The 20,467-nt window shown below is 42.6% G+C and overlaps 1 protein-coding gene across 2 annotated transcripts in view; it reads left to right on the top strand.

The window, feature by feature from the left end:
* Positions 1-2,386: 2,386 nt before the first annotated feature.
* LOC137438995 (ectonucleoside triphosphate diphosphohydrolase 3) overlaps positions 2,387-20,467 on the top strand; it is a 49,142-nt gene continuing 31,061 nt past the window's right edge. The window contains exons 1-5 of one of the 2 annotated variants that reach the window (XM_068134542.2): positions 2,387-2,488; positions 5,274-5,427; positions 5,594-5,711; positions 15,457-15,607; positions 15,976-16,135. In XM_068134542.2, coding sequence (XP_067990643.2) covers positions 5,290-5,427; positions 5,594-5,711; positions 15,457-15,607; positions 15,976-16,135 — 567 coding nt within the window. In that variant the 5' untranslated portion in view covers positions 2,387-2,488; positions 5,274-5,289. Of the gene's footprint in view, positions 2,646-5,273; positions 5,428-5,593; positions 5,712-15,456; positions 15,608-15,975; positions 16,136-20,467 lie in introns of both variants that reach the window. The other variant, XM_068134541.2, reaches the window with a different exon arrangement.

Here is a 20,467-nt window from a genome sequence, read left to right as displayed (position 1 = left end):
TTTCAATTAAATCGGATGAAAATTGACGGTTTTTCAAATGAAAATGGATGATTTGGGAAGTTTGACCTTGAGTTGACCTCAAACATAATTGGTTTCCCTATTTAGTGACTCAATGTGCAAATGCTGTTCAATTTGCAATTCAATCGGATGAAAATTGACAGTTTTTCAAATGAAACTGGATGATTTGGGAAGTTTAACCTTGAGTTGACCTCAAACATAATTGGTTTCCCTATTTAGTGACTCAATGTGCAAATGCTGTTCAATTTGCAATTCAATCGGATGAAAATTGACGGTTTTTCAAATGAAAATGGATGATTTTGGAAGTTTGACCTTGAGTTGACCTCAAACATAATTGGTTTCCCTATTTAGTGACTCAATATGCAAATGCTGTTCAATTTGCAATTCAATCGGATGAAAATTGACAGTTTTTCAAATGAAAATGGATGATTTTGGAAGTTTGACCTTGAGTTGACCTCAAACATAATTGGTTTCCCTATTTAGTGACTCAATGTGCAAATGCTGTTCAATTTGCAATTCAATCGGATGAAAATTGACAGTTTTTCAAATGAAAATGGATGATTTGGGAAGTTTAACCTTGAGTTGACCTCAAACATAATTGGTTTCCCTATTTAGTGACTCAATGTGCAAATGCTGTTCAATTTGCAATTCAATCGGATGAAAATTGACGGTTTTTCAAATGAAAATGGATGATTTTGGAAGTTTGACCTTGAGTTGACCTCAAACATAATTGGTTTCCCTTTTTAGTGACTCGATATACAAATGCTGTTCAATTTGCAAGTCAATCAGTTGAAAAATGGCGATCTTAGAAATTTGACCTCCAGATGACCTTTGACCTCAACATCAATGGGCTTCTCAATTGTGAAGACCTCTACAACTTGGTGAAGTTTCATGAGGATCGGTTTAGAATTGTGACCTGTAGGCGAGTGACAAACAGACAGACAGACTAACAAACGCAACCGACCAATATACTTGAAAAATCTTCGATTTTGCAAGTAATAAGACATTGTTCGGTGCTCCGTTGGTTAACATTCATTCCTTCAGCAACGATTGGGCAACAGCATAACTATATGGAAACTGAGTTGCCTCAATTGACACAGAATGCTAAATAATAAGCAAGTTTTCAGCACGAAACATGCTCGATAAATATGTCACCCATGTTTGAAATATATGCAGAGATGGTGAAATATCTGTGCCATGAGAGGTAATTTTATGGTGCAAGACCAAATATTGATGTGGAACAGGTAAACCTTGCGCAATGTTAACGCGGTCGTATTAAGGGGAAATAACCCTGTACCTGTACCTGTTCTGTGCAGCAAAAACTTCTAAGAAAAACGCATAAATAATTTTATTTCATGCAAAAGAGAGTTTTAAGCTGGAAGAACATCCGCTTAAAAATTGGTTTGAGTTACTCAAAAAATGAGACCTTTATCTGCTGCAGCCCTAACACTTCATCAATGAGTCCAACCTCGAAACAAATAGCTCGTGTGACGTGGCTGAAGGCTGTGTACACCGGAAAGGTAATAACACTGTATGGAGAGCTGAACTTATGGACATCTCGGAAGGCAAAACGTCATAATGCAACTACACCAAGTCTTGAATTGAGGTAAGAAGTTCACATTTATTACCGATATAAGTTTGTTGTTAGGGTGGTTGTCTCTGGGTTTTTATATAAATTTTCTATCCATTTTTAGAATACGGATCAAAATTGAACTTTTCTGGACATTCCATCATAAAGGGTCACTCCATTTTTCTATGTTCATGATAATACAATATACAATCCGAGTTTTGTCTGGCTTGGAATGACGTCATCATGACACAGTAATAACTATCACGGGGAATTGTCGTGTGTGTGTGTGTGTGTGTGTATTTGTGTATATGTATTTGTGTGTGTGTGTGTGTATTTGTGTATATGTATTTGTGTGTGTGTGTGTATTTGTGTATATGTATTTGTGTGTGTGTGTATTTGTGTATGCGTGTGTGTGTATTTGTGTGTGTGTGTGTTTGTGTATTTGTGTGTGTGTATTTGTGTATGTATGTATGTGTGTGTGTGTATGTGTGTGTGTGTATTTGTGTGTATTTCATGCCATGTACAAAATGTATTCATACCCCGCCCAGGTATTCATGTGCCCGGCGAAAATCTTGCGTGCTTCACGCCTCCACCCAGTCCCCTCGTGCCCCGCCCAGGTAATCACGTGCACCGCCCGAGCTCTTCCGTGCCCCGCCCAGGCTCCTCGTCCTCCACCCAGTCCCCTCGTGCCCCGCCCAGGCTCCGACATGCCCCGCCCAGGTAATCACGTGCACCGCCCGAGCTCTTCCGTGCCCCGCCCAGGTAATCCCTTGCACCGCCTGAGCTCTTCGGTGCCCCGCCCAGGCGCCTTGTCCTCCACCCAGTCCCCTCGTGCCCCGCCCAGGCTCCGACGTGCTCTGAATACGAAATGACATTAAACAACACTACGTAGATCAGGAAGTAATAGTTCTGCTTTCTTCGTGCTGTATAAAATCTTGTACAGAAACTCCGTACAGGTGATCGGGCTGATATGGATCTGCGTCAGTTCGTGGAGACCACCTGAGGGAACGTGGACACTGGTTCATTCCCGCACGCTACGCGTTCCTTTTGGAGTTTGGTACCTTTGTTCACCTGCGTTGTTTTGTACAGTGTATTGTATCGGTAACTGCGAACGATCCAACTTTAATTCTGAGTTTCGTGTCCTTATCATCACCTCAGCTCACACGAAACTTCACTCACGGCCTCCACGAACGTCACCATTTACCACCGATCCGACTCAACCCCCACCTAACTGTCATTTACCTGACTTTTCAACGGCCGACCTATTTAAGCTATCAATCACACCTCTCCCCCCCCCCCCCCCCGTTTCCTCCTTCACCCCACGTTCCCTCCTCCACACCCCCCCCCCGTTTCCTCCTCCATCCCCCCCCCCCGTTTCCTCCTCCATCACCCCCCCCCCCGTTTCCTCCTCCATCACCCCCCCCCGTTTCCTCCTCCATCACCCCCCCCCCCGTTTCCTCCTCCATCACCCCCCCCCCGTTTCCTCCTCCATCACCCCCCCCCCGTTTCCTCCTCCATCACCCCCCCCCCCGTTTCCTCCTCCATCACCCCCCCCCCCGTTTCCTCCTCCATCACCCCCCCCCCCGTTTCCTCCTCTAACCCCTCCCCTGAATCCTCCTCAACCTCCCCCCCCGTTTCCTCCTCCCCCCCCCCCGGTTCCTCCTCCACCTCCCCCCCCCCCCCCCCGTTACCTCCTCCACTCCCCGTTTCCTCCACTGTTATGGATTCGTCACTTCTGTTGTGGTGGTTTTCATCCACTGTAAACATTTTCAATTCCATGTACTATTATTGTTGTCAAAAGGTTTATTGTTTATGAACTGTTTTCAAAAGGTGAAAAAGTTAGTTTTAAATGAAACCGGAACCGGATGACGAAGAAGAGGAGGAGAAAAAGAAGGCGGAGCGAGTGGAGTCGGACAAGAAGCAATATGCAATAAGCATAGTCGCTTCGAGGTCTAGAGCGAACGTTGGCGAGCAAGAGTCACGAGTGAAATTTAGGTTTCCCAGGAAAGAGATTCCTGCGACAGAGTTGTTATCGCTGTGACAGATCAACCTGCGTGTCAGGTTTTGCGGTCGATTCCGAAGAGAATCATTGGACTGCCGTTACGTCTCGAGTACGGCCGTCGGCCATTTTGACTCGTGCGCTTTGTGCGTCGAGCAAGGTTTCTTTGCTTCGCTTCAGCCTTTGTGTGTCGCGCAAGGTTTTTCTTTCGCTTCACGTCAGCCGTTTTCACCGCTTTCAGGTGTGTGTGTGTGTGTGTGTGTGTGTGTGTGTGTGTGTGTGTGTGTGTGTGTGTGTGTGTGTGTGTGTGTGTGTGTGTGTGTGTGTGTGTGTGTGTGTGTGTGTGTGTGTGTGTGTGTGTGTGTGTGTGTGTGTGTGTGTGTGTGTGTGTGTGTGTGTGTGTGTGTGTGTGTGTGTGTGTGTGTAACGCGGATATACCTGAAGGTAAATCTGAGGTTTGCCGACTGCGAGTTGTGGAACGTCCATACCCGAGGGTGTGAATTCCCAGTCTTCGGGAGGGCGCCTTTGGATTTCCCAGTCGCCTGGAGGGCGCCTTTACACAGCTTTGGCAGCCGGACTGTAACTGCCAACCCAACGGGATTCTGGTCTCGATTGGACATTGATCTGTCGATCGCTGGAGCGGATAGACTTTGGCTTGAAGCCGGGGAATAGAGACATTGGGAATCTTCTTCTTTTCGCTCACTTGGAGCACAGTGAGTTATATTGTACGAACCTGATGGTACCATCATAGGAATGATATACTATTTGTTGTACAATTGATTACTATTGTTTTTGTACTGTTATTCTTGTGTGATATTAATACAATACCTGTTGGTTTGTAACAATTGGTGTGGCTTCACCATTGATCTTTGACATCCAGAATAACACATTTTTCTGCCGTGACTCCTCTCGGGGCTCGGAGGTACAACGTGACCAGGGGGTCGGGGAGGAACACGTAACACCACCCCCTGTCTCCTCCTCCACCCCTGTTCCCACCTCCTCCACTCCCCGTTTCCTCCACTCCCCGTTTCCTCTCACCCCCTGTCTCCTCCACCCCTTGTCTCCTCCGCCACCCACGTTACCACCTCCAAGCCGTTACCTCATCCACCCCCGCCCCCCCCCCCCCCCCGTTTCCTCCGTTTACACCCCTGTTTCCGTTCCCCCTCAGGACTCCACACCCCCGTTTCCTCCTCCACCCCATTTCCCCTCAGATCTCAGCTACTTTACCACGTTCCTACTTCCAACCCGTCACCTCCTCCACTCCCCGTTTCCTCCACCCCCTGTCTCCTACGCCACCCCCGTTACCACCTCCAACCCATCACCTCATCCACCCCCCCCCCCATTTCCTCCACCCCTCCCCCCACCCTCCACCCCCGTTCCCACCCCCTCCGCCCCCGTTTCCGTTCCCCCTCCTCCCCCCCCCCCCCCCCATTTCCCCTCAGATCTCATCTACTTTACCCATTTCTTCACATCTCACAATCATGTGTCCCTTGCTATGTAACGTCTGGTGTCCTTTTTTGTGCTTGTGGTATTCATGCTCCTTCAGATACCTGACCAGTGTTGAGCTTATGTTGAGAGGCCGGAAGTTGAATTGAAGCACAATTATGAAGAAACATTCCAAATGATCCAGGAACTGACCGGTTATAATTAGGCCGATGAACAAGATCTACCTGGTGTTGATTGCAGGATACTCACCGACAGCATGTCCTGTCTCGAGGAAGTGATGTCGGTGGAAAGGCGACCTGTGGGCCTGATTATAATTCTGGGAATTACATCCATGATGATGACTATCGTCTGCATCGTCCTCGTTGCGCAAGACGCTCAACCGTCACAAATGCAGGTGTGACAGCCCTGGCGTTAACCTGTGGTTGCTTTGCGCTGCATCTTTAAAAATGCTGCTTTGAAATACACCGAGGAGGTAACTTTCTTTACCGTTGTTTATTTGGCAGAGGATGCCACCTTGTTGGTGTACAGGTGTTCAGTGTGTCCGATTGTGTTGCGTGCAGTACGGAGTGGTCATCGACGCTGGGTCGACACACACGGCTCTGTTTGTGTACCACTGGCCGGGAGGAAAAGAAAATGGCACCGGGACAGTGTCCCAACGATCACGCTGTCCCACATTCGGTCAGTCATACCTACCTGCTCGATAGTATTGGTCTGGTTCTTCTCCATTCCTCTCTAGCTAATATCCCACAATTTGAGTCTATATGCAGTCACATGAAATAGTAAGTACACCCCATGTAAAGTTTTGACTTTTTCAACATATTTCAACATACAGCTATTTGATCTTCATTTCAACAATATTGATAGATAAAGGTGATATAATATAACAAATATCATGAAACATTTACATTTTGTAGTCCATTGTATAATTTAAATAAACATAAATGCAAATTTCGCATGTGGAAAAAGTAAGTACACCCCAACATTTATCACTACTTCAAATACCTAAAATTTGAATCGGGTACACCAGCTCAGGTGCAAATGATTAGAACATCGTTAGAGAGGATCTTGGAGGAACCTGTCTTATTTAAACCTCAGACATTTAGTTTGGTTTGCTCTTTGTTGTTGAAGTGTGCAGCGTCACCATGCTTAGATCAAAAGAGCTCTCTGAGGCCTTCAGAAAGAAGGTTATAGATGCCTACGAGTCTGGGAATGGATTTCAAAAGATCTCCAAACAATTTGAAATCGATCATTCGACTGTCCGGAAGATCATCTACAAGTGGAGAAGATTCCAAACAACTGCCAACTTGTTCAGGCCAGGCCGCCCCAGCAAGTTCAGCCCGAGAGCAGACCGCAAGTTGCTGAAAGAAGTCTCTAAGAACCCCAGAATGTCATCACGGGACCTACAGGTAGCTCTTGCCACTGTTTATGTCAAAGTGTACGAGTCTACCATTAGAAAGAGGCTGCACAAATTTGATCTACATGGGAGGTGTGCCAGGAGGAAACTTTGCTGTCCAGAAAGAACATCAGGGCAAGACTAAAGTTTGCCAATGAACACCGAGGCAAAGACCAGCACTTCTGGAACAATGTGCTCTGGATAGATGAGTCAAAGGTAGAGCTATTTGGCCACAGTACCAGAAGACATGTTTGGCGAAAACCAAAGACAGCATTTGACCACAAGAACCTGATACCAACTGTAAAGCATGGTGGTGGAAATATTATGGTTTGGGGCAGCTTTGCTGCATCAGGGCCTGGGCAGCTCACCATCATAGAATCCACTATGAATTCTTCATTGTACCAGAGGGTGCTTGAGGATAATGTGAGGCCATCTGTCGGAAAGTTGAAGCTCATTCGAATGTGGACCTTGCAACATGACAATGACCCTAAACATACCAGTAAATCCACCAAGGAATGGCTGAAAAGAAAGAAATGGAGGGTTCTGGAATGGCCAAGTCAAAGCCCGGATCTAAATCCCATCGAGATGTTGTGGGGGGATTTGAAACGAGCTGTGCATGCAAGAAACCCCTCAAACATCACACAGCTGAAAGAATTCTGCATGGAGAAGTGGGCAAAAATTTCTCCCAGTCGATGTCAGAGACTGGTAGACAGTTATAAAAAACGCCTACTTGAGGTTGTTTCTGCCAACGGGGGCAATACCACCTATTAGAGCCAAGGGTGTACTTACTTTTTCCACAGAAGGAAATTGCATCTCTGTTAGTTTTTTGTTGAATAAATTATTGCAAAGTCAATTAGTCATTGTTTTTTGTTCAATTAGATCACCTTTATCTATAGATACTGTTTAAATGAAGATCAAATATTGATATGTCCACATATGTTAAAAAGATTTTTTTAAAACATTTCATGGGGTGTACTTACTTTTTCCACATGTGAAATTTGCAGTTATGTTTATTTAAATTATATAATGAACAACAAAATGTAAATGTTTCATGATATTTGTTATATTATATCACCTTTATCTATCAATATTGTTGAAATGAAGATCAAATAGCTGTATGTTGAAATATGTTGAAAAAGTCAAAACTTTACATGGGGTGTACTTTTCACGTGACTATATACAGTGCATTCAGAAAGTATTCAGACCCCTTCACTTTTTCACATTGTTTTGTTGCAGCCTTTTGCTGAAATCGTTTAAATTCATTTTTTCCCTCATCAATCTGCACTCAATTCCCCATAATGACAAAGAGAAAACAGGATTTTAGAAAGTTTTGCAAATTTATTAAAAAGATTATAGCTTGTATAAAAAGCTTATAGCTGGGTCGGAATTCGAACCCAGGCTAGACAGCTTCGAGGCGAGTGTGCGTACCTCTCGTCCATCCTGCCAGACCCAAATTGATGCCTCGCTTAAAAATAGTAATTATTTTGGTCGTGACGAGATATAAGTACTGATTTGTTAAAATATTATTTCAAATATTAAATGTCCCCCTTGTCCATATATATGAAATATTTTTGTCTGGTATTTTTGTGATTAAGTACTCATTCATGAAAAAGATGAGCTGTCGCTTCTAAGTAATTATTGTGCGATTTCCATTTTGTCAAGTTTTAGAAAAGTTCTAGAATGTCTTGTTTACAATCGGCTTTATTTATTTATTTATTTATTGAATTCAACAATTCACTGAATTCGTGTTAATATGGCTTCCGGAAGTTTTATTGACCGACCTAGCACGAGTCGATTTATTTGACGAGATATCTAATTAGTTTGCTCAAAAAGAACACTTAGTTGGCGTTTTTATGGATCCAAGTAAAGTGCTTGATGCTCTAGATCGGGGTAGGCAACGTATGTCCCAGTGGGCCTGATCCATCCTGCAAAGAGATTCCATCCAGCCCGCATACACATCCGGTTCGGACTTCAGACCCGAGGAATACTCGGCTTTTACTTATTACCTTCGCAAAAGCGGAAGGTTATGTTTTGATCGCTGTGTATTTATTTGTATGTCTGTGTGTGTGTATGTTAATCGCATAACTCAAAAAGTATTCAACCGAATTGCATGAAATTTGGTGGGATGATTGGTTATTATACGGGACACATTTGATTAGATTTTGGGAAACAGATTTGCTCAAATTCTGACTATTTTTAACTCGATCGTATTTCACTCAAAGTTATGAGCGACTGAAGAAGAAGATGTCCATCCAGGACGTCATCACTATAACGCGATCTCCCGCGATCATTTCAACCTCAAAAAAAATTATAATTGCAGATTTGACAATAGATAGGCATATTAACAAACGAATGAAACAGATTTGCTCAAATTCTGACTATTTTTAACTCGATCGTATTTCACTCAAAGTTATGCGCGACTGAAGAAGAAGATGTCCATCCAGGACGTCATCACTATAACGCAATCTCCCGCGATCATTTCAACCTCAAAAAAAATTATAATTGCAGATTTGTCAAGAGATGAGGCATATTAACAAACGAATGAAACAGATTTGCTCAAATTCTGACTATTTTTAACTCGATCGTATTTCACTCAAAGTTATGATTTGTATGTCTGTGTGTGTGTGTGTGTGTGTGTGTGTGTGTGTGTGTATGTTATTCGCATAACTCAAAAAGTATTCAACCGAATTGCATGAAATTTGGTGGGATGATTGGTTATTATACGGGACACATTTGATTAGATTTTGGGAGCAATCGGGTCAAAGGTCAAGGTCAAGGGCAAGTACAGAACAGTAGCTGCGGCGAAGGTATGCGCTCTACCGAGTGCCCGTTCTAGTTTTGTATTGTGCTTGCTACTCCATACACAAAAAGGCACAAACAGATCTCACACTAATAGGCCAACATGAAAACCATGCCATTCCATGTTTAAACTGTATACAGACCTCACTTTTGGCAAATTAATCGGAAAGTAAAAATAAACTCTTCTAACCTCTAATGACTACTCTGTTATCATTCCAGCCCACTCCAGGAAAGCCTTATGATGATCTGGCCCACCAGGATAAAAAGGTTGCTGACCAATGCCCTAAATCTTTCAGTTTTACTCTCTAATTTACAACACCACGGATTAAGAGGTATTGCCATCACATGGTTTGAAACCTATATGGCAGAAAGAAAATGGTTCACTTGTATGGATTCAATTTGTCCCGATTTTATAATATACTAGCCGGAGTACCTGGTGTTGTTCTAATCCTGTTGGCACACAATTTGGTTGTTTTTTTTCTGGTTTTTTTTTTTTGTGGGTGCCTAAAACACTTCCCGACACCCACCCATGAAGGAAAATTTATATTTAATATTATAGTACTACACAAACGCACACACAACAATTGGGGATACAAAGGCTCAGGCACTATAGAGTGATTTTCAAAAAATCCCAAGAAAACGAACTTTTTTGGGGGGTTTTTTGCCGAAAGCACTCGCCTGCTGAGAGTCAAACAGAGAGTTTGACGAAGATGTGTTCAGATATCTGAGAAAAATGGCGAAACACACACAAACAAACAGTTCTCTTGGAGTATAGGTTAAATATGGAGTACCGCAATTGGTCCTTGGCCCACTTCTATTTCTTATATACGTATTGATGCTGTGCGACGAATGCGATGGGATGATTGATAATTGTGCATTATATTTTAGTTTCTCTCAAAAGACATACCTATTTAAATGCAGCGCTATAAAATAAAGCAGGTGATTTCATATGAAATGCATATTCTCCAAGATTTAATTTACGGTAAATGGTATATCATTAAACAATAAACATCAAAACAAACGACTACTCAAGGTGCCAAAAGTACTTCCGGTGTCAATCGGTGATCCATTTGAGTGTGTGAGGTTAAGCACTCAAGGCAACATCATGTCGAAGGTCTAGAAGATGAGCGTCCTCGATGTGCGGTTTTGTCACTGAGGACAAGGCCAAGCAGGTCATCTCGTTCTTTCCTCTCACCGTTCTCGTTGGATCAACCTGAGCAGACAAGATGGTGGAGGTTGTGTTTTCACCCATGTCTGCTTGGCTGTGAGCAGGATATCTCAAAGTTATGGAAGGATTCGGACAAAACTTGGTGGACATGTTGGGTGTGGGACAAGGAAGAATTCATTCAATTTTGGTGAAGATCTGAATCCGGATCCAGATAAGCGAATTTTTTTTTTTTTTTTAATATCGTTATAAGTGATTCTTCATCATTGAGTGGTTGGGCCAAAATTACATACAGCATGATGTTTCAAATCTTTGTGGACGACTTATAACAAAACGATGTATGAGTTGAGTACGTGACAAGAACAAGCCAATTCGATTTTGGTTCAGGTCTAGATCCAGATCTGGCCTATCAGTGGGAGACAAAACGTAAACTGTTCAGCCTGGCATAGGTATGCGCTCTACCGAGTGCCGATCTCGTTTTCGTGCTTATTTGTTTATTGCATTTTTGTCACACGGCTTGGTGTTTATTATTCGTGAAGTTCCACATCAAAGGCATTATTTTCAATGTCTGAAGATAGTCATGCATGAAATTAAAATTGATGGTATAAATATTGAGAAGTAAAATAATATAAATTTTTAGATGTCATAATTGCCCAGTTCTTCAGTTTGGATGAACAAATAGCAAAAGTATCAATATCTGTATCCTCTTTCATATGTCTATTATATTATTTAATATTATTTAAATCAATATTATTTCAATCAATAATATTATTCAATATTATTTCCCCACTCAAACCTTATTCTCTGTATAAAATTATATTATTTTGCCGCATATAGGTTACGGTAATATTTTCTCGGCATGCTACAAATGAAAAATTAATGTTCTTCTCCTCTTGCAGAAAAAAGCGACACGACTTTGTGCAGATGCAGCATGATAATACAATCCCACTATCGAACCCACTTTACTTCTGGAGTCTGATGTTCCCACATAATCAAATGACGTTCTATGCATATTACATACACTAGTAGAAAAGCCCGTCAAAAATGATGGGTTGGAACAGTTTATTCTCTGGTACAGCCTTGTGGGCATGCCAACGTCTGAAGCCTTGGCCTTACAAAATTTTGGGTCTTCTGCTTCTTTTTGGTTCCTCAGGGTCTTTTGGTTCCTCAGGGTCTTTTGGTTCCTCAGGGTCTTTTGGTTCCTCGGGGTCTTTTGGTTCCTCTGGGTCTTTTCAGTCTTCGTGGTATTTTCGGTTTCTGGGGTCTTTGGGATCTTTGGGGTCTTTGGGATCTTCAGGATATTTTGGGTCCTTGGGGTCTTTTGGTTCCTCCTGGGTGGGTGGGGTGGAGAGGTCTTTTGGGTCCTCTGGGTACTTTGGGTTAAGTATTTCAGGTTACATTTGTGGGTGGTGTCAGGTCAGCTGTTCAACCAATGGGTGTTAAGCACGGAGGTATATAATATGGAGAGCCAATGACGGCTGTCGGCTGAAGCTAGCGGAAGTTGCTTGGCGGCCATATTGGGAAGCCGATTGTGTCTGCGTCCGTGTTTGTTTAATGCGGACCGTCCGTGTTCAGACGTCTGCGTCTGAGATCTTCGGGGAAGGAACAGGCGAATTTGGTGACACAATGTCTACTAAAATTGCATGATATCGGTGCAGAGGTGGTTTCCTTAACTTGCGATGGACCGTCCGCTCATTTGACAATGTTACGTGAGCTAGGTGCCGACATCACGCCGCAGAATGTGAAACCAACATTTCCCCACCCAGCAAATCCCGAAAAGAAAATTTGTGTTGTACTCGATGCATGTCACATGCTTAAACTTGCAAGAAACTGTCTTGGATCCATGAAAATGATGGAGGATGGCAACAAAAAAGTCATCGCGTGGAAATACATCCAGGCACTCTTTGATCTGCAGAAGAGGGAAGGCTTGCGTCTGGGAAATAAGCTCTCCCGGAAACACATCGAGTGGAAGAGCAATGTCATGAAGGTGGACACAGCTGCTCAGACATTGAGCACTAGTGTGGCAGATGCAATTCGGTTTTGCAGGGACACTTTGCAACTATCAGAATTTCAGGGCAGTGAGGCTACCTGCCAATACATTGAAACATTGGACAAACTGTTTGACATTCTAAATTCTCGCAATCCATTGGCACGAAACTACAAGGCACCACTCATGACATCACGAGAAGGACTTTTCCTGCCATTCCTGGATACTGCCTACAGTTACTTGTCCAACATCAAAAACATGAATGGTCAAGTTATGACCAATACGCGTTTGAAAACCCCCTTCATTGGTTTCATGATCTGCATAGAGAGTGTCAAAATTTTGTATTTCACATATGTCAAACCTGCCTCATCTCCCCTGCGATACCTGCTCACGTACAAAATGAGCCAAGACCACATTGAACTTTTCTTTGGAGCGGTCCGCATTGCATGTGGAAGTGGGAATAACCCAACGGCCCGGCAGTTTGTTGCCGCATATAAGCGCCTCTTGATGCGACATGACATCAAGTCTGCAAGTGGGAACTGTTCTGCACAGGACTCAACCAGAATCCTGAATGCGGCTTCCTTCAAGTGCGTTGCAAAGCAGGCTGTGCCTGACGAGAGTCACGACATGTTGGTGGCCAGACGATACGACCTGGAGTTGAGATCGCCGGCAAAAGAGGACCACGACTATGCGGATATTCCAAATTTTGAGCAACTTTCCATCTTTACAGAGTCATGTGTTGGCTATATTGCCGGCTATGTGGTGAGGATGGTGAGGAAGACTCTGAAGTGTAGCCAATGTCTTTCTGCATTGACCAGTAACAACGAAGAATGGCAAACCACACCAATGTACAGCCTGATTGTTACCAAGAACAGGGGTGGCCTCATAGTTCCCTCGCACAGTGTTGTTCGTGTCTGTGAGGCGACTGAACGCTGTGTCAAGAGGCTCCTGGCTGTAAGCAATGGCAAAATGCCTCGTGAAAGTGGGATAAGAGTGGCAATTTCCACTTCTGTCCTTTCTGAGGTCGGTCGGTCTACATTTGCTTCCTTGGATCGGCACATGTTTGACTGTGAGGCAGACAGCAACCATGTGTTTGCTTTAATACATTCTGTATCACAATCATACAGCAAGATACGTTTCCATCATGTTGTGAGAACACTCGATGATGACATGAAGGAAGAGCGCATCAGGAAAAAATATTGCAAACTGGTCCTGTTTGCTCACCAGTGAGGCAACACCAGAGCAAGCTGAAATATAAGAGCGACCTCATCTCTACATGGTGTGGGTGTGTTTTGTGGGTTAACTGTGAATTGTGTGGGTTAACTACATGACAGCGTTTCATGTCATTTATGTGACTGACTCACTGTTGATGTGTTGCTGACCCATGTCAGTGTAGAATAAACTCTGGTTATCATTATATCTGCGTGGTTTCTAACATCTCGGTAATAGAAACATACACATCTTAGTTACAATATAATGACTGAATTAAGTAACATCATATAACATGACAACAAATCAGATCTTTATATTGAGGAATATTATAGAACAAGCCAAAGAATGGCAAACGACGATGTACCTCAATTTTATAGATTTCTAGAAAGCTTTCGACTCCTTGCCCAGAGAAAGTCTGGGTCATAATGAAGAAATACAGCATACCTGGAAAATTAGTGAACCTTGTAAAAGCCCTTTACCAAGACTTTCAATGTGCGGTCGTCGACCAAGGTGAAACAACAGAATGGTTCAAGGTGAAGACAGGAGTTAAACAGGGGTGTAACATGTCAGGATTCTTATTCCTACTAGTGGGTGATTGGGTCATGAGAAGAACGATAAAGAACACCGAGCGGTAATTTTGGGCACTTTTTTTTCAAACAAGCTCTAAACCATTGGATTCCCCAGGAAAAATGCGTCTAGAACCAACTTCAAACTTAATGAACACCATTTCCTTAAAGAACGGGATTCTGAGCCCGAATATCAGTTCAAATATTAGTATTCTATATTAATTAAATAGTCGGCGGTCCTAAAATTCGCTCCAGCTGCATCATCAGTGCGCCACGCCTTTGCTTTGACAGGCTTACGATCGGCTTCCCAATATGGCCGCCAGACTATTTCCGGTGGCTTCACGGCGGCTAATGCTGCGAGGTGGCCAATTGGCTCTCCATATTATATACCTCCGTGGTGTTAAGCGGACATACATACATAATCGCAAACACTTTCTTTGTTATATATAGATTACGTAACGTTACAATCCATGGTCTACATATTTTTTGTACAATATGTGACAATTCGGTTTTCACCATCTTTAAAGGCTTGTTGACTTGTGATCGACGTCTTTCATCTTTTTTTTAAATGTCTTCACCTATGCTATGAAAATTGCTACGTCTATGTATTGTACCATATTAAATTGTTGATTGTATGGAAATAAATTATTATTTATAAACACACTTTTCCTTTGTGATATGATGTCATTTCATGGGCCACCATGCACATATACGTGTGGGTGTGTCGTATGGCTGCACTGTTACATTGATGGAGGAGAGACTAAATGGTTACAAGGAAAGTCACTAAGGATTAGGGAGAAAAATTAGAGATGGGATGAAGGGTAGAAGGAGTCAAATGGGAATAGATAGAGGATAAGAGGATCAAGATTCCACCATTTTGTTCGTCATCTGTGTCCTGTAAGCCTGTTTTTTTTAAATGTCTGAAATACTTAATTTTGTGTCCTGTATCTTTACAAAAAGTGTCACTGAACCACCTAACCTGTCATATAATATTTGTTGGGAGGTAGGTGGGGGTAATTGAAATGGAATTGAAGCATCATCACGTCATTTGCGAGAAACCCCACCCGATCTGTGAATGAAAAAATATTTTCATTTGGTTTGCAATTATAATCTTGAATGTTCTCAAATGTATTATCCTTTTTCCTTCCTCAATTTTATCTTTGCGGTGGTTTATTTCATCTTTCATATTTTCTTGGATGTTTTAACTTGCATGTGTGTAGATCAATGGTAGAGAGCCATGTGAAGATTAATGTATGTACTCTAACATGCAATTGGATTACTCCATCTGCCCTTCTTTGTAGTTCCTGGAATATCGACGTTTGCCAGCAACCCGGAAGGGGCAGCAAAAGCCATGCGTCCGTGCTTAGTCTGGGCATTGACGGAGGTGCCAAGAGGCAGCCGGACCAGCTGCCCCCTTTATTTGGGAGCTACTGCTGGCATGAGGTTGCTCAAGTATGGTGGGCCTGTTCTTTTGTGCACATCTTATTACCTTGTGTTTTTAAAGCTTTCGGTTAACTCCTAAATGCAACAGGATTGTTGGAATGCTCTTTCATAATTAGTTTGAAACAATTGGTGAACTATACACAATGAGAGTGTAGCATGCATCACCTATGGTCCAAACTTCCGTTAAAAAAGAAAAAGTATCAAAGCCCTTGTTGTGTCAGCCCAATTTATTTGCTGCATGGCTACTGAATTTGTAACTTGGTTTCACTTGAATGCAAATCATGCAACACGGACATTGGATGTATTTATTAAGGCCTGTTTACACTTTGTTTATTGCACTGCAGTTTGGGCAAATACTGATTGTGTGCTTTGTCCAGTGCGAAAAACATATCGAGTGCAAAGAAGGTAATGGAAGCCGTTCAGGTGATGCTGTCATCTTTCCCGTTCGACTTCCGGGGAGCAAAAGTTATCACTGGCTCTGATGAGGGAGCGTTTGGTTGGATTACACTCAACTACCTCCTGGAAAGACTCATTTGGGTGAGAAGTTTGGATAACCACTAAAAGATTACGGAATTGGTTGAATGCTGGTTTGCTACATGGTATCTTCTTGCGTGAGGATGGGGGAATGTGGGTCAAATATTTCTGCAATATTGTCAGATCGAATGAAGGGTTCATGTTAAGTTAACCCGATGATGGGACATATTATATCTATAATAATAAAAGGCAGTGTCCGTCCGTCCGTCTGTCTCCTCCATAACTCCAAAACCATGAAACCTAGCAGCCCCAAACTTTGCATGCATACACCTGGACCTCCAACAGATTGCAATGATGAAAACTGGTTGTTTGGGTGTGTTGCAACACCCTTTTTGAAGATGATTAACGAGGTGCTGATGAGAAACAAAAAAAACCGAAGAAACCTCGCCAATATGGTGGCCCGCCATCTTGGTCAGCTCACTGCCACTCGCTGTGTTCTTAAGCTGCCATTTTGTTTCGGCCTATTCAAACATGCCTTGCCTTGCAAACACGATGGATTATCATAACATAATTGAAGCATATCATTAAAATCTGGATTCGGATATGAGGATTGGATCCTGTAGACTAAATAAATGTCCAAATCTGGAGTGAAATGTGACAAAATTTACCATATCTAGCGATTTTTCTAACTAAGTGTATATATTCATTTATTTAAGCGAGGCTGGGATTCTCATTCTGTGATTATTATTATTATTATTATTATTATTATTATTTATTTAAACTTGGTAATAATTTTTAACTTGATTCATACTTCCATGGGATAGGGTGTCACTCCACTGTACCTGCGATCTATTTTTAAAATTCCCCGGCCATTTCAACCAGAAACAGATTGCTCTAGCTTGCCAAGCCAGCTGTTCCTTATCACCCAATTTGTTGGAGTGCTTAAGCTGCTTGGCGATGGCTCTACAAATGAAGTCAGAAATACCTGTGTACTTGATTAATTAGTGACCAATCGATGGAAGTTTGGGTGTGCTATAACACCCTTTTTGAATATGATTAACCACCACTTGTTGAATGCTATTCAGCCTGCTTTTGCAAGCCATGGCGTTGCAGTAGATAGAGCTCCCTTTTTGTTTTTACGTACCCATTTTTTTTATTGACTAACATTTTTATGCGATTATACTAGAGTCCCTGTATATAGAGAGTTGTGTCAACTCAAATTTGGACGGCATTTTGTGTCTAAGTGTGTCGGATTAGATATACATGTACATTCGCGATATGGGGTGATATATTCTAAACCTACTAAAAAAAATTTTACTACACATATTTAGTCTTATTATTACATACATGTGATATTTGTTTTGTCAAAAACTCAGCTATTGCCGTGAAAAAGAGCTGTGTGGTGATATTAAAAGTGGTATGGCAATGCATATTACAAGCCAACACTGCATATAAGAGCTAACATTATAAGTAAGACAAACCAATGCTGTCGTTCTCTGAATTTTAATAACTTTTAGAAAGGAGTGTGGGCATATCCAATATTTTTTAAAGGGTGCCGAGAGCAATTCCGGTGTAGGACTTCCAGCCGACATATAGTCTAACACACTTAAAACAAATTCTGTACGTGGTATTGCCATATTTCTATAGTGTACAACTTTAGTTTTATCGACATTTATATTCAATTTCCATTGTAATGATTTAACAAGCTGCAAGTCAGCTTCTGTCTCTGACATAAGGAAAACGTCATCGGCATCTAGTAAGATTGAAACGTTCATTTATTACTACACCCTTGCCCAGAACTCTGATAGATATTGCCTGATCGATTAATATGTTTCATAGCTGGCGACTTAATTAACACTTAATTTTCGACTGCGCCAAGCCGTAATTAAACAGAGAAAAAACTTTAAAAAATACCTGCAGTGTTCACGGTTCGTCTAGTCGAACAGATATGGAAAAGCACAGATAAGACGTCGTATTCACCATAACTTGTTTAATTTCACCAGGAACACGATGAGGCCAACACAGTAAACATTCAGCACAAAACTTGGTTCATACATTCAGTACAGAACATGATTCATACATTCAGACCGTAAGAAAACTCTGCCCGTAATACAACACTCTGACCAGACCAACACTTCATCCCACTACGTTCACTCCTCACAAGTAAAACTTATCACTACTCCGTTCACTCCTCACAAGTGAGACTCATCACTACTCTGTTCACTCCTCACAAGTGAGACTCATCACTACTCTGTTCACTCCTCACAAGTGAGACACCATCACTACTCCGTTCACTCCTCACAAGTGACTCATCACTGCTCCGTTCATTCCTCACAAGTGAAAAAGTACAGTGACATTGCCCGCAGACTACCCAACCGCAGACCAGGCAATGTCACTGTACCGGGACATTTCATCAATCAATGACAATATGCGGTCCGCTAGGACTACCCGAAAAAAATTGAGCAGGGTTCTTCCCACGGAAATGCATTTTTGGTCAGCTCCTTGAAGATTATAAACAAACACAAATCACTTCCCTTTAAAAGGGTTTTCAACGGACAGACAACCAAAAAAAAACCGAGCAGATAGAATTGCTTTTGAACATCGATCATCAAGCGGCGTGGGCCTACCTGGCAGAGTCTCGAGGAGTCGATCGCTTTCCAGCTCTTTCGTCTGACTTTCGCTTCCCAAATTTGTCTTCTGACTTTATCACTTGGAAATTTATACATCTTATATTTCCCAGATTGGTTTGAACAACCAAAAGCAGAACAACCAGTCATTTTGTTTGGCAATAAACAACATTCCCGTACCAAGCTGACGTTCACGCACGGTGAAGTTAGACACAAAATGGCGCCACGAAATCACGTGACCAGAAATCTCGGGTCAGCGCATGGCGCAACTCTCTTTATACAGGGACTCTAGATTATACTAACCCTCCCCTTTCCCTCTCTCTCCATCCCTCCCCTACCTTCCCCTTCCCATCACTCCTCCTCCCCTCCCCTCATCTCCTCCCCCCCTTCTTCATAGTTCATATTCCTGTCAGAAAGTGACTCATTGCTACCCAGCAACGCCGGGTACTTTTGCTCGTAATTAATATAGTAGAGATCGAGCTTTAGTGTCAATGGACCATGTACATATTGCACTTTGTTGGAATTTCTGTAGAACTGAAGTTAAAGGGGGTGGGGAAATTAGGGAAGAGGAGTTTCGAGATCACAAATAACATTAATGAAGAACGACGTCAAAAACTCTCCATTTATTGCATACTAGTTATGTAAATTGCCTCTAATTTATGGCAATCTCAGGGAATGGGGGAGGGAAGGATGTCATAAACAAAATGACACAGGAATGGCCACAACGGACAGAATGACAGTCGTCTTCAATATCGTGTGTGTCCTCCCTAAGCTGTGATGCAGGCTGTACACCTCCGACGCATGCTCTGCACCAGGCATCTGATGCGGTCCTGGGGAAGTCTGTCCCACTCCTCCTGCAAGCCTTGAATGAGGATTTGCCGATTGACAGCCGTTGATCTCCTCGGTGCAAGACATCGACCAAGCTCATCCCATAAATGATCAATGGGATTGAGGTCAGGGGAATAAGGCATCCAAGGCATCACTTCAACACCCTGTTCCTGGAGGAAGCTGGTGATCAGGCGAGCAGCATGGGGTCGAGCGTTGTCCTGCTCGAAAACTGCGATGTCAGGCTGAGGCTGGAGAAATGGCAGCAGATGAGGTCTCAAAACTTAATTGACATCGATAGAAGGGTTCATGCCTTGAGTGGTTCTGTATAGGGGATTTTCTAAAACGACAAAAAGTGGAAAGGCACCAATGTTTGTTTATCAAAACTGTACGAACGGGAACGGCCCTCGGGAGAGCGCATACATCTGCCAGGCTCAAGAGTTTACATTTTGTATCCCACTGATGGGGCCAGATCTGCATCCAGACCTGAACCAAAATCGAATCTGCTTGTTCTTGTCGCCGAACCAACTCATCCACCTTGTTTTGTCATAATCCGGCCACAACTTTTAGAAATGTCATGCTGTATTTCGTCTATGGCCCTATATCACACAATAGCAAATATTTACTTAAAATTAAAAAAAAAACTCTCTTATCCGGATCTGTATTCAGATCTTCACAAAAGTCAAATCGATTCATCCTTGTCACACTCCCAACCTGTACACAATGTTTTGTCTGAATCCGTCCGTAACTTTTTGAGATATTGTTTTTACCACTCGATGGTGACGAATCACTTAAAAATTCGCAGATCCGAATCTTCACCAAAATCTACTCGTTTCGTCCGGATCACATACTCGATCTCCACACCAAATTTCGTCCGAATCCGTCCACAACTTTTTGAGATATCCTGTTCACAAACAGATTGACAGGGGTGAAAACATAACCT

The sequence above is a fragment of the Myxine glutinosa genome, chromosome 13, assembly GCF_964187855.1.
Source record: "Myxine glutinosa chromosome 13, kmMyxGlut1.1, whole genome shotgun sequence".
NCBI classification, from domain to species: Eukaryota; Metazoa; Chordata; class Myxini; order Myxiniformes; family Myxinidae; genus Myxine; species Myxine glutinosa.
This window is presented reverse-complemented; position numbering and strand designations above follow the sequence as displayed.